Source organism: Gavialis gangeticus, unplaced genomic scaffold (assembly GCF_001723915.1).
Source record: "Gavialis gangeticus isolate Ggan-Ray unplaced genomic scaffold, GavGan_comp1, whole genome shotgun sequence".
NCBI classification, from domain to species: Eukaryota; Metazoa; Chordata; order Crocodylia; family Gavialidae; genus Gavialis; species Gavialis gangeticus.
This window is the reverse complement of record NW_017729025.1, coordinates 101,875,243-101,889,577: the sequence shown is the minus strand read 5'-3', so window position 1 is coordinate 101,889,577 and position 14,335 is coordinate 101,875,243. Positions and strand designations below refer to the sequence as shown.

The window sequence follows — 14,335 nt, the reverse complement described above, 5'->3', positions numbered from 1 at the left end:
TTTTTTCCCCAAGGTGGAGTACCTTGCATTTTTTGGTGTTGAATGCCATCAGGTTTTCATCTGCCTATTTTCTGAGCCTGTCTAGGTCGGCCTGGATCACCAGCCTGTCCTCAGGTGTGGACGCTTTACCCCAAAGTTTGGTGTCATCGGCAAACTTGGCCAGTCCGCTTCTGATACCAATGTCTGCATCATTAATAAAGATGTTAAAAGAGTATAGGCCCAAGGACGCAGCCTTGGGGAAGCCCGACTGGTCACGGCGCACCACAATGATTACTTCCATTGATTACCACTCTCTGGGTCTGACCTTGGAGCCAATTCCCCAGCCATTGGACTGTGATGTAGCCAAGGCCCCAGTTGGCCAGTTTTTCCATGAGGAGATCGTGGGATACCATATCAAAGACTTTTTTAAAGTTAAGATATATGATGTCAATCTGTTCTCCCTTGTCCAGGTGATATGTCACCTGGTCATTGAAGGAAATGGGATTGGTCAGGCAAGACCTACCTGCAACAAACTCATGTTGGCTGTTCGTCAGGATATTGCCATGAGCCAGTTTCTCAAGAATGGTCTCTTTGATAATTTTTTCCAAGATCTTCCCTAGGATAGAGGTCAGGCTGATAGGCCTGTAGTTCCCCAGATCTACTTTCCTCCCTTCCTTGAAGATAGGCACCACATTTGCCTTTGTTACAATCTTTGGGCACTTCACCTGAGCACCATGAGTTCTCGAAGATCTGTGCAAGTGGCTGAGCTATGATGCCTGCCAGCTCTTTAAGTACCCTGGGGTGCAAACTGTCTGGGCCAGCTGACTTGATTTTCTTCAGCAGGTGATTAGTTCACTTTCAAGTGACATTTCTGGTACGTAGCAGAAGCCAGCACCTAACATGGCAGTGGAACACCTACATGCCTGAGAAATTTCAGTACAATCCACTGAGGGAAAGGAACTGTCTCCAAGGGTTATATGAATGTTTTCCTGTCTGTGCGATACTTACCGCTCCCTTCACGTACTTAAATCTGTCCTTGTTTTTACTTTACACATTTATCTTCTCATTCTGTACAGGGACAAGGAAGAAGTGGCTGGTTCCACTATGTGTGCGTCAGCCAAATATAACACTCGGGGTCCAGCCCTCATTCCAAGAATGAAGACTAAGCACCGCATCTACTACATCACTCTGTTTTCCATTGTCCTGCTTGGCCTCATTGCCACAGGCATGTTCCAGTTCTGGCCACACTCCATTGAGTCATCCAGTGACTGGACAGTGGAGAAGCGTAGTGTCCATGATGTGCCTGTGGTAAAGCTGCTGGCTGATAGTCCCATTCCAGAGCGGGGGGACCTCAGCTGCAGGATGCACACCTGCTTTGATGTCTATCGTTGTGGCTTCAATCCCAAAAACAAGATTAAGGTTTATATATATTCGCTGAAGAAGTACGTAGATGAGTATGGGACACCAGTCAGCAACACCATCTCTCGGGAGTACAATGAGCTGCTGACAGCCATCTCTGACAGTGAGTTCTACACGGATGATGTCAACAGGGCTTGCCTCTTTGTGCCGTCCATAGATGTGTTGAACCAGAACACGCTCCGAATCAAGGAAACAGCTCAGGCTTTGGCACAGTTATCCAGGTACATGTAGAAACTTTGAAGTGTGAATCATCAAAAATCACGTCAAAGGAGGAGGTGATTGATGGCGGTGGGGAAGCCATACAGTGGGCCATGATAAGATCTAAAATCAGTATTTGGGGGAGTAGGTCTAGAATTTGTTAATTCAAGTGCTGATGTTTCTTTTTCCTACTCTGTAGATGGGATCGAGGCATAAACCACTTGTTGTTCAACATGCTGCCTGGGGGCCCACCGGATTACAACACAGCATTGGATGTTCCCAGAGATAGGTAGGCATCTTGCTGTTTGAGTGCACACACTCTTGGTTTGGGTGGGATTCAGATGTCTTTCAAGAGGAAGTGGCATTAGAATTGTTGCTTGTTCCAAGGCAGATACAGTGTTCCCTGAATCTTGCCCAGGTGGAGTATAACTTGGACTTACTTTTTGTGACAGGAGGTAGATTCTTAGGCCAGATGTTTGTTTCTGGTAGCCTACAGTGTAGCCCATAGAGTGAGAAATAAAATCCATAAGGCACCTGAAGAAGTCATTGAGTCCAAAATCCTGCTCAGGGATCATCCCTGTCTAAACCATCCTAAATAACTTAAACACATCCAGTGACAGAGATTTTACAACCGATCTAAATGATCTGTTTTAGTAGTTCACCACCATCATAGGTAGAAAGTTCTTAATAGCCAACATTAAAGATCTGTTATTGTAATTTAAACACTTCTTGTCCTATCCCTTGTGAGTACAGAAAACAGTTAATTGTCATCCTCTTTTTTGCTTTGTAGAGGGTGAAATCTACTCTATTCCAGCAGTCAATGCCCCATTTTCGTCTTAGCTGCTAGACTGCTCGGAGGACCATTTCCTGCTTAGACATGTAGCCTTTAGAGAATGCACCAGCTAATTGAGCATGATGACAGACAGCTCCACTTAATGTAAATTTCAGCAGCAGAAGAACTGCTTCTGGCTATCTTTTCTGGGAAAAATTTGAATGTCCCTGCTTTGTATTCAGAAATGATACTGCTATTCTGCCTATGTGGTTTCATATTTGAGCTTGAATTCTGTAAAATTTTCAGGAGTTGCACTGACCCAGTAATCATCTGTCACTGATCATGAGGTTGTTGATTTTGGCTCTTCTCCTCTAGTTTCTGCATTTTGAAAATTCCTGCCAGGAACTTAGGAAGAGTTTTGAACCCTGAGTTACATTATTAGTTGCAGGCTATTAGTTTACAGACACTTTGAGAAGACAAAAAAAAGATCTAAAGATAAGGGAAAAAAAGAGTTTTAATAAAGAACAGAAGTTTCAGGTAGAAAGACACAGAACAAAGACATTTTAAACTATTGTTAAACAAAGAAATCAACTCTTTCTACTTTACTGACACATGGAGATAGTCTTAAGTCCTGCAAAATGAATACAGGCATTAAAGAGCAAGATGGATTCTTTTCTGTCATGTTCAATCAGCAACGTTTTGCCTAAGATATTACAGATACGAGTTTGAATATCTTTATTTCTTTTAAAGGTGGGAAATTAAAAATGAATTGTCTCTTTCTTGCTAACTGGACTGGATTTTTTTTCTGAGAGTGTTCAGAGATCAAGCCCACGGTGTCCTTTTTTGGAACTGCTGTAGTGACAAAGTGTCAGAATCAAAAAAGGCAAGAACCAGGATATGTAATGTTTGTGACACAAGTTTGGCCAGAAGAGGGCAGTCCAAGCTCATTCTTTTCTAGTCAAAACCTGTTAAACCCATCATCTGACACACATTCTCTCACGTTTTGCCCATTTAAGAAAGGTTTTCCTTTCATGTAGTTCTCTTTAAAAGTGCTATGTTCCAGTACTTACATGTGTTAGCAAAGGTACCTGTGGAAGAAATAGATCTGTTAAATGCAGTAGATTTACCTTGTGCTGTACAACTTTTTTTATTAAACATTTTAATGTCAGACATCCATTTAAAACTGGCTTATTATGCGTCTTGGCTTGGTACTCAGGAAATGTATTATTTCAGCAGGCATTTATTTTAAGTGTATGTTATAGTATTGGGAGAAGTCAGGTAGTTTTGAATCTCCTTGGGCTTATTAATTCATGGGAAACAGGGTCAAGAAAGAGTGAAAGGACCTGGTGGCAATAGACATCTCTAAGGTCCTATGTAATGGGTAATGACTTAATTTGGTCAGACTTTCCATTACATGTGTTTAACCAAAATATCACAGGACTAGTTGTACATAAAGGGACTGACTATACAGCTTCCTTCCCAACTCCAGGTCTGATGTTGACAAATTATGCTTTACCCATTTATACGCTAGAGACTGGTAGTTAGAGTTAGGTGGCTTGGGGCAGACCTGAGTAGAGCTGAGAGTAGAAAGTCAGGTCTGAAGTGCATTAGTAGAACTCTATAAGGCCTTTACGTGAGACTTGTTAGTGGTCTTTCTGTTCAGTATTGAGATACGTTGGTTCTGTCTGCAAAGTTTTCCATTTGTCTCTTTAGCATATACCAAATTTTACGTAAACCAGAAGCCTGAATTTCTGTTGCAAGTTCTTGAACTGTCAGTTGAGCTGGGCACTGGTACTTAGGAGAGTGGTTTCAAAGGACGGTGAGCGTGGAGGTTGGGCAAAATGTCTTGGACCAGAAGGAGATGGGAACAAATCAAGGCACTTCCCGGGGAGGGGAGGAAGGAAGACAAAGCAATGGCTGGGAAGAAGTGAGGGGATGAGGAAAAAACTGTACAGTTTTGTTTTTCTGTGGTCAGTGCAATCGAAAGACTGCTTGTCCTTGGTACTTTAAGGGTTAATAGGTTAATACCTTGGCCCCATTTTTTTTCTTATTGCACCACACATTGAAAATTGGAGCAGGGTTATTTAATGGGTGTTTCTTCCCTGTGGGTTTATTTAGGTAAAACTCAGTGTGATGCACACCTGCTTTCTCAAGGCTGATGAGGTGCTGTCAGGTTGTTCACCGGATCCAATTAAAACAATCTGGTTGCAGTTTCCTAATTAAGGGGGAAAAAATGATGGGTGTGAAAGTGCAAGGGCAGCAACATGCAAGCCAAATCCAGGTTTTTCATTCCCTGCCTTGTAAGTGAAGTACTGTGAATGAAACATGGAACCTGGACCTTGAAGGGTGAGATTTGGTCACAGCAGCCTTCTTTGTGCATGCACATGCATTGCTGAAGGTGAGGCAGTGGAAAGGAATCTAAAATAATAGAATTTGCTTTGGAACCTATGTTGTCATTCAACATCTCTTAAGTTGTCATCCTGTCCCCAAGTAACTTCTGGTCCTGTAAACGGTTAGTGTTCAGAGTTCGAGGTGCTGCAGAAGTGGAAGCTGTTTTGAATTCCCAGTTCTGTATCAGTATCGTTTATTCTGAACTCAGAACGTTTAAAGAGCTTCAGAAATGAAATGTAGGTAGCAGGCAGGATAGAGATGCACCTTATAAACTAACTGTATCAGAGATGCATAAGCTCTGTGAGCAAGAACTCACTTCATTGGAGGCTCTGCAAGGATATACACAGAGAAGGATATCAGAGAGAGTGATTTGAATACAAAAGATGGGGGAGGGGAGGCAGTGCTGAAAGTGGCAGACAAGTAATAAAGTGATGGGGATAAAAGGGGTTAGAATCTAATTCAGGTACTGGGATAAGAATCCATAGTCCTGCTTAGGCCATAATTAACACAGCACAGTAGATTTTCTTGTATCACCTTCCTGTATCACCAGTGCAGGCATTTCTAGAGCAAAATATTGTAATTTCACAATGTAGAACAGTTCCACACTGCATAATTAGGATAGGATGTGAAACATCTTGTAGGAGTTGCAAAGGGAATCAAAGCAAATAGAACTTACTGACATATGACCAAGGTATCTTGCTCTAGTGAATAAAAGAATGGATAGTCTTTTAACAGTAAATCAGGCCACCTGTTTAGACCAGCTATATAACACCACCTCTCCAAACATTGTGATAAGGATTTGGTTGAGTGATGATTCAGAGTGACAGTGCCACCTAATGAATTTCAAGTCATTCTTGGATGTCTCTAACCCACCTACTGACCAGACAAATATCTGCTTAACTAGTGAACTCTGAAAATATCCCAGCTAGGGGCAATATGGCTGCTAGCCATATTCATTTTAAGTCATGAAAAACAGTGTCTCCTGCTCCTTAGGATCCTTTCAATAATATTTATCTTCTTTCCCAGAGAATGAGAGAAAGTCAAATTGGAAAAATGTATTTATTTTTCTGCAAATTGCTTTATATGGTAACTTCAGCTGACCCAGTATCCTAAGGCAGGGGTGTCAAAGTCATTTGGCCTCAGAGGCCAGATGAGGGGCACAGGATTGGTCCGTAGGCTGATGAGCAGTGTGGGGCTGGCCTCGTGGGCCAGATCAGGCCCATGGACCCTCTCCCCCACATGGTGTATCTAGTGCCCATGGTGCTTGCTCTGGCCAGTCCAGGGCTGTGCCACACGTGGTGCCTGTTCTGGCTGGACTGGGATGCAAGCTGCGTGTGGTGCCTGCTCTAGGTGGCCTGGGGTAGACACTGCATGCAGCACAAGTCCCATATCAGCTGGAACGGGCACTGTGTGTGGCACAGTCCTGGACTGGCCAGAGCGGGTGCCATATCTGGGATGGTGGAGGCAGACCCTTGGAGCAGCCTCCCTCCCCTTCACATGCTGGATCCAGCACCTGCTCTGGCTGGCCTGGAACTGTGCTGCATGCAGCAGCTGCTCTAGGGCCCATGCTGAACATGCCGTCCGTCCTGGAAGAGGCACCACATGTAGTTCTCATCCCAGGCCAGCCAGAGTGGACACCATGGGTGCTGGATTTGGCTTGTGTTGAGGGAGGGGTCTAGCCTGCAGGCTGTATCTTTGGCACCCTGCCCTAGGCCAGTTTAAACTATAGCATGACCTGCTGCTCTAATGAAGGATGGAGATTCTAATGAGCTGTCCAAGTAGCTGGTCAGAAAGACCCTGAAGCCTGGTCTTCTTTGACTAGGATATTGCATTCATTATGCCACATGGCCATTGTGGGCACAGCTTAGCTGAAAGGCACCTGCCCTCTACTAGCATATGTCAGAGAAGCTCAAACAGAAATAAGGAATATGATATACTACGTTATAAGTTTCTGCTAGAAACAAGAAAAGTTCAGTTTTCTCCTTCATACATTTTCTTCCTTTTCTTAAAGCTCATTCTTTCCATGTTGCAGAAAGCTGCCCCATTTATTAAAAGCCAGGGATAGGTTGTCAGTCTGCCAGTCAGTTCCTTCCTTTTGGGAGGGTGAATTATATCTTAAAATAACCAACTTTTATTATTCCAGGCTTCCCACTATACAGGTCTCTGAGCTGCATCTGTTTTCAAGGGCTTAGTTTCAGATCATGTGGTTTATTGAGTGATTGTGTTTGCATTTATGGCATTTATTAATGGAAAAACTAAGACTGTGGACACATTAAATTGTGCTTAAGAGATGAACCTGCAGCAAATTGCACTGTGGCAGAGGTGTCAAAGTGGGAAGGCTTCACATTTGAAAGTTTAAGAAGCATGTGCCTGTGTGTAAATGGACTGTGTTGTGTAATGGCACTAATGAGGCTAGTCTTTTCCTTCTCTCCCCACCCAAGAATCCAAAAGGACTTTAAACTGTAAAAATACAAAATTGCTGCATCTGTACCTGAAAAGTATCTTGACGCTTGACAGTTCCAAGCCACAACAGATAATACTTTATGGGAAGGATTGAAAAATCTGATGTTCAGCTGAATAAGGGATGTACTTTATCTGAAACTGGCTTGCAACAAGGGCTTGCAAATATAGTACAGGATTTTTAATGATGATTAAGTTGTTGCATCTCATCCAAAATATAGTACCTTCAACAGCAACTTGCAATTGCACTTTAAAAAAAAATTGTAATTCTCTTCTTTTTAGGTAGAACAGTTGGGAAAGGTTAAAATGAAGTTAAAACTGCTTGGGGAAAGCTGTTGATAAAGGATTTGTAGACATTTGCACTTCAGAGCAAGAAGCCAGCAGTGACTTTTGGAATGATGAGCAAAGTGACATGACCTGGAAATTAGAGGGATATCCTATGTGCTCTCTTTACAGTCTTCTCTACTCTTCTATTTTCAGGGCTCTGTTGGCTGGAGGAGGCTTCTCCACGTGGACCTACCGACAAGGCTATGATGTCAGCATTCCTGTTTATAGCCCGTTGTCTGCAGAGGTTGAATTGCCAGAAAGAGTACCCGGGTAAAATGATCCTGGTGTATTGGACTGATTACAGCTATTTAAGAGGGGTGGGGTTAGAATATGACTATAGCTGCCAAATTGCTGATGGTACTGAGGAAACATATAAGATATCAGGATGATAAACTTGCTATAGGTATGCATGTGCACTTGCATTCATGTACAGAGATTACTGGTAAGGTAAGAGACATGTTCCATCACAGATCTTCCTTTATCATGTAGGTGATACCTGTACAAGACTTTGGCAGATGTTATATAATCAGTCCTTTAACTGAGCTCCTGCAAGTACTTGACAGCGGTTAGATTTTGCTTACCTCTGTTATTCTGTTTAACAGATGAATAAACTGTGTGAGATGGCTTGTGATTTGTACTGTTAACTACATTTCCGGTGGCGTGTTGGCCCTTAGAAGATAAGTAACCTGTTACACGGGGCACTGCTAACTATAGTGCGTAGTTACCACTGTGTAACTGCGCCATGTCTATCTTGTACCCCTCCACTATATCAGACAGCCCCTCTGTGGTGAAAGGGATGCAGCAAATTTCAGATTAAAAGTTGATTATATGTGGCAGTAATCTGTGCCTCCTGCTGATAAGGTCAGTGTTCTTCCTATTGCTTTTGGAGGACTGCAAGATAGAATTATTTTGGATACAGTGACAGTTATAACTCAAAGATATATAACCCAAGAACTAGAGGTCACGAAATGAAACGTGTAGGTAGGTAGTTTAAAACTAACAAAAGGAAGTTCTTTTTCACACAGCGTGTAATTAAAGCAGGGAACTCATTGCCACCAGATGTGGAAGCTGATAGTTCAGCTAGATTCAAAAAGGGATTGGGCATATTATTGGAGGAAAGGAGCATCAGTAGCTATTGGGCATGGGAATTAGGGATAGAGCTTCTGAATTAGAATTTCCTAGGTCTTAAATGCTGGAGGCTGCAAGTGGGAGAGGGAAGTGGAGAAAACCCTGGTCATGCCCTGTTCACTGTCCCTTTCAGTACCCGCCGCTCTCAGACGGACCTATGGTCTGAGCCAGTAAATGGCAATTCTTATGTTTGCTTGTGATTGTTCATATGGATAGTGCATTTCTCCCAGCATTTCTGCTTGTGTCACTTTTGAGGGAGAGCAGCACAGTACAAGTTGTTTTTTGGTATTTTTAATTTTTTTTTGTGCTCAGGCACAAAAGGAGAGAATATTGCACTTTTACCTAGGCAAAATGCATCTGGTAGGGCAGTTATTCAACCAGATACAGAGAGCTACGCTCCCTTTAAGTACAGACTGCTTCATTCATTTCTGGTCTGTATACGATCAGTTTGTAGTGCTTAACAGAAGAGATAGATAGCTGAGAGCAAGTCCAACTAGCTTAGTTATTTTTCACTGTCCATGTTCTCACTTACTAAAGAAGTAGCTGAGTGCCATCTGGTGGCCAGTCACCATTTGTATAATTTGAAAAACAACAAGTTTCATTTTCTTTTGTGTTAAAGTGTGGAGAGAATGACAAAAGCAGCTTAATATTCACTGTCCTACCGCCTTGATATACTTTGTAATTTTATATATAATTATAGTAATTTTTGGATTGCCAGACTCTGATGTTAGGGAATGTTGACAATTTCATGGCAGAATTTTCCTTCACAAAAATGAACTATCTTCTGTTACTTCTGGCTGGCCATTTGCACTAGCTGTGCTGGCCTGGAAGGGAAATCTTTATATTTCTTTCTTTCAGAGAGTTGAACTGAGAATGTAATTTAGGTTTCCTTTTCTTTTTTAATAGTTCCTTGGCTTCAAAAAGCTATAAATCCACTGCTAATAATAGTAAATATTTCAGCAAGCCATTGTGAGCATTTTGAGACTTACAGAAATAGAATTAAAAAAAAAATTGCCATTTTCAGCTGTCAGTTGAAGTGACCAAACTTGCTGGCATGGAGATGGGTAAAGGGGCAGGCGGAACAGCAGGATGGTGTCTACTGTTGTATTAGGTATTTTTTCAGGGCTGTATTTAAAAAAAAAGTCAGGCATCAAGTGAGGGAAATTGGATTCCTCAATCTAGGCCTCATATTTCCTGAATTTTCTTGGCAATGTGCAGGCAGGCACATGCTGTGTATTCCCTTGTATGAAGAATAATGGAGTAGTCTGTCTTTTAACTGATTTCTTAAAACTACAAAAGCATGCTGTATTCCAGCTTTAACAAAATGCACAGTTTAAAGCTATGACCATCTAACTTGAGGGTATATCCTTGCATTTCTTGGCCTCAGCTGTTAATGAGCACTTTCATAATATTTTAATATTACGTTATCCGGAGTGTCAGCAACTTTCATTATAATTTGTTAGATATATAATTTGTGAAAAATAATTTGTCAGAGACTGGTGTTTAAGCACTTTGGGGAATATAGCTACGTTTCATCGTCTGATCCAGAAGTTGCACCTTTAGACATGACCCGTAGAAACACGTGTGGGGAAATTTGTCCTGTCACTGTTGTTGCTGTACTTGTTTCATTGTTAAGTAGAGAGGGTCGAGGCTGTCAATTTAGCATCTTTGACCAATACAAAATTAAGTAAACAGAGTGCAAGGAGGAAAATTAGCTTCTGTCAGCCCAAGTGTCGTACGTGTTTTAAACTAAACTAATGAATATGTAGTTTCAGCTAAAACTAGTGAATACGTAGTGCAGTAATTTGAGTTCAAAGGCTAGCCTTTTCTGTTTTGCAGAGCCATTTTTATTTCAGTTCATGAAACTTGGGAGAATTGCCTGTCCTAAACTGAGGGGGTGCCTTTCTTAAATTACATACATTTTAAGCTGTATGTGAAACAGTGTGCTGTACTGATCCATTAATATATACTGCCAGTTATCTATGTAATTATAACTGGATCTGACCCAAGCATAATTAAACTGCATCAGAACCCTTTCCAACTTCCATCTGGGTTCTTCCATGAACGCTGGAAGTTTAAACGAATAAGCAAAAGGAAGGTTTGCAGTGTGTGCAGTGGCTAAGTAATCTGGACTCTTCTGGACCGAAGTTGATAGAAGTGTGTTTCAGAGTCTTTACAGGAGCAGCTTACGGAAATGTCAGGTAACCTTGGTTCTTTGGCTCAGTCCCCGCAGGTACTTCATCCTTTCATCACAAATGGCTTTGCACCCAGAGTACCGCTTTGACTTGGAGGCTCTTCAAGCTGAGAATGGGGAATCTGTGCTGATTCTGGACAAATGCACAAATCTTTCAGAGGGAGTCCCATCTGTTCGTAAACGTTGTAACAGGAACCAGGTCTTTGATTACCCTCAGGTGCTTCAGGTAAGGCCTCTCCATCTCTAAAATCTCACCTGATGTTTGACATTAGTCATGGAAACCCTGTCTTCCATAAGTAGGGAGGACACTTCTTTGATTTTCAGCTAAATTCCTGAAAGTGTCAGAGTATGACTAGTCTGCTAACTTGACTGAAGTAAAGTTGTTCTTAGTTTTAGTTTTTAATAGTCTTTGATTTTTCAAGAGCCAGAAGTAAACTATGAACTTCAATTAATAGGCTGCTCTGGATTGCTTTAGCTGCTTCCGAGAGGTAACCGTTTCTGGAGTCGATATGGTAGCTGCATAACAGTGCACTACATAGGGTTAAGACAGTAAATGAAGATAACGTTAGGACAGTGGAAATGTTGGGCAGATTTTTGCTGGGGCAGAAATATATCATCTGACTTACAGTGGCCAGCACAGAAAGGCACTGGGAATTTTACTTGATGTGCAAACTGACCATAAATAGTCAGGCAGTCGGGTTTTATGTTTCTTCTTGTCTCTGTCAATCCAATCCACGTTAGGCAGTGCTTGAAAACAGAGGGCTCCTTTGTCACATGCAGAAGGAAGATTAAAATGAGGTTGGAAGGAGTATTGTGTAGATTTGTTTGGGTAAACGAGATCCGTGTTTTATTAAAGTCTGTCAGGTTTTATTTTTGTATGCAGTTTAGTAGTTTAAAAAAACCCCCACAGAGTTCCCCGTATAGATATGACAAACTGAGCTAGAAGATTTGACAGCATGCAGCTATAAAAACATCTAGGTGAAATGTGTTTGATGGCCTTGGCCCAACTTCCAGAGGGCTTTTGATGTGTCAGTGAAGATAAAACCAGATAGGCTTTCTCAGACCCCTGTGTCTCCTGGCAATTCCCTGAGACAAGGTGCTTTGGCACGTGGTGTGGTGAAGTGAACTGTGCCATCAGGCAGTGGGTGAGTATCATGCTGCACTCCGTCTCTGGCGAGCATGTAATCCATCTTTGAACTTCAACAAATGATGATAAAACAACAAATACATGGAGGAAAAGCAAAATTTCCACCAGCTCTGTTATGTTTTGCAGGAAAGATGTTTAAAATTCCATGTGGTGGAGGAGGAGAGGGAGGGGAAGGGTCATCCCAAGTCCCGAAAACTTCAGCCAGAAGGGGAAAAAAAAGTCTGTTTGCTTTGCTTCTTCACATGCAGACTGGATTGCTCAAGGATAGCAAGCAAGGGGATATTTTTTTAACTCAGAAAAGAGCTGGCACATGCCGAGATTGTTAAAATACTTTCCTTTGCAGAGCTCTGCATCTCCCTTTGGAATGTCTGGCTGATAACAGTGGTGATGTGAGGAGATGTATTTATAGTAACCTTTGTCTAGACAGGAAAAATGGTTATCTGGGCAGATGAGCATGTGTGTCCACATCTGGGACTCTTCTTTTTTTTTTTCCTCTCAGACCTTACCAGAAGTCTTCCACCTGCTGCCCTGTGGTCTGTCGAGTGGATGTTTAAAATGTGTGTTGCTCCTTTCTTTTTTTTCTTCTCACTTAGTTGCTCACTCCACCCCCACACCTATCCCTGCTTTTTTTCCTCCACAAAAGTCAGAGGACCGTAATCTCAATAGATCCTTACTTGCACTCGTTTTTACTGGCTTCCTATTAGGCAGACACTTGGGCTGTTAGGTTGTTAATGTTTCCTGTTCAGGTCGTCTTTTGGCTGAGATGCACATATATTTCATAACTTTATTGGGAAGCAAATAAGGAGACAAAGATTTCTAGTGCTGGTATTTCATTGTCTCCTACAGAAAGCAAACTGAATGCCTTCTCTACTTTGTTCCTGCTCTTTTCTTGGACTCGTAGATTATAGTACCCTAATCTTATTTTAAAAAAAAAACCTGTGAACTATTTTTATATGATTTTTGGGGCTGGGGAAAAATTCTAGTCTCTCAGCCCTGGAAGCATGTGACAAGTACAGCATAGGCAACAGCTATGTGGATTCCCTGGCTGATTGCCCTACACTTTCCTGACAAGGCTACGGGTAAGGTGTTTAGTCTTGGTTCTTGACCTTTCTTCTTTGGATACCAACCACGTTGCAAATTAGTGCCAATAGGAATGTTGTCTTTTGTGGCTACCTGAATTTTTGGTACTGGACCAAGACCAGAGAACTTTTGACATGGCCAACTGATCAGCTGTCAATTCAACTTCAACTTGATAATGTTCTGAGCTAAGTAGCCTGAGGTGAAAATGTATTTATAGTCTACTACCAGTCTTTTAACCAATCTCCTATTTTCCAGTTGTACGTTAGGTGTTTTTGAACTGTTGTTGATATAATCAGATTTTTTTAAGTGTATATCAGCAGGGGGAAAAGTTTATCTCGGGTTATCTTCACTGATATCCTAAAGAACATATGTATAATTCTAGAGGAAAAATCATGAACATATTTAACTATTAAGATTTTTAAAGAGTTGGCATTTTTAGTTTGTCCTTTTTGATGCATTAAAACTTTCAAGATTAAGGTTTCTGCACTGAAGATAGAAACACCTTATTGGATTCATGAAGTCTTCATTTCTGCCCCTTACACTTGTGGACCAATGCAGAATAAAGTTGCACACTTATTTTTAGTCTTATAAATGAGAGCATTATGGTAGCAAAGAGCAAACCTGTTTTCCTTTTAACCAGCATCTCCAGAGGTGGGTGCATGGTAGTATAAATTGTCACAGTATAATATTTATTTTTTTTATCTCTGATGTCTGTGTTGGTTTCTGTTTGCCAACAGGAAGCTACATTTTGTGTCGTGCTGCGTGGTGCCCGCTTGGGGCAGGCTGTGTTAAGTGATGTGCTTCAAGCTGGTTGTGTCCCTGTGATCATTGCTGACTCCTATATTTTACCTTTCTCCGAAGTTTTGGACTGGAAGAGGTTTGTACTTATTGCTCTGCAAGAGATTTTTTCTTGCCTTTCGTGGCATGCAGTAAAGCCAAACCATTTGAAATCTCACAACACACAAATGAAGGAACAAGGAAGTACACAGGGTATTGAGTAGAATGCTGATAGTAGGGTGAGTGTAAACCAGAGGAGGGCCAATTTTTTTAGCAGGCATGTCACAAAATAAACCTGGGACACTCTCTGAGTGTCACTCCAATACCCTTCTCCTGCCCAATTTGCTGTTCTGCTTTTTGCTCCCTGCCCTGTCTGATCTGTTACTCTATTTTCTGCTTCCTGCCCTATGTGCTGCCAATATGCTGTCTGTTCCCTCCCCAGTCTGTTGTGTGTCATGCACAA

The 14,335-nt window shown here is 41.7% G+C and overlaps 1 protein-coding gene across 1 annotated transcript in view; it reads left to right on the top strand.

Moving 5' to 3' along the window:
- Window positions 1-1,060: 1,060 nt before the first annotated feature.
- Window positions 1,061-14,335, top strand: part of EXT2 (exostosin glycosyltransferase 2) — a 108,888-nt gene continuing 95,613 nt past the window's right edge. Inside the window, exons 1-5 of the mRNA XM_019519361.1 lie at window positions 1,061-1,619; window positions 1,796-1,885; window positions 7,700-7,816; window positions 10,899-11,094; window positions 13,833-13,972. Of these exons, the coding sequence (XP_019374906.1) occupies window positions 1,084-1,619; window positions 1,796-1,885; window positions 7,700-7,816; window positions 10,899-11,094; window positions 13,833-13,972 (1,079 nt within the window). The 5' untranslated portion in view covers window positions 1,061-1,083. The remainder of the gene's footprint in view (window positions 1,620-1,795; window positions 1,886-7,699; window positions 7,817-10,898; window positions 11,095-13,832; window positions 13,973-14,335) is intronic.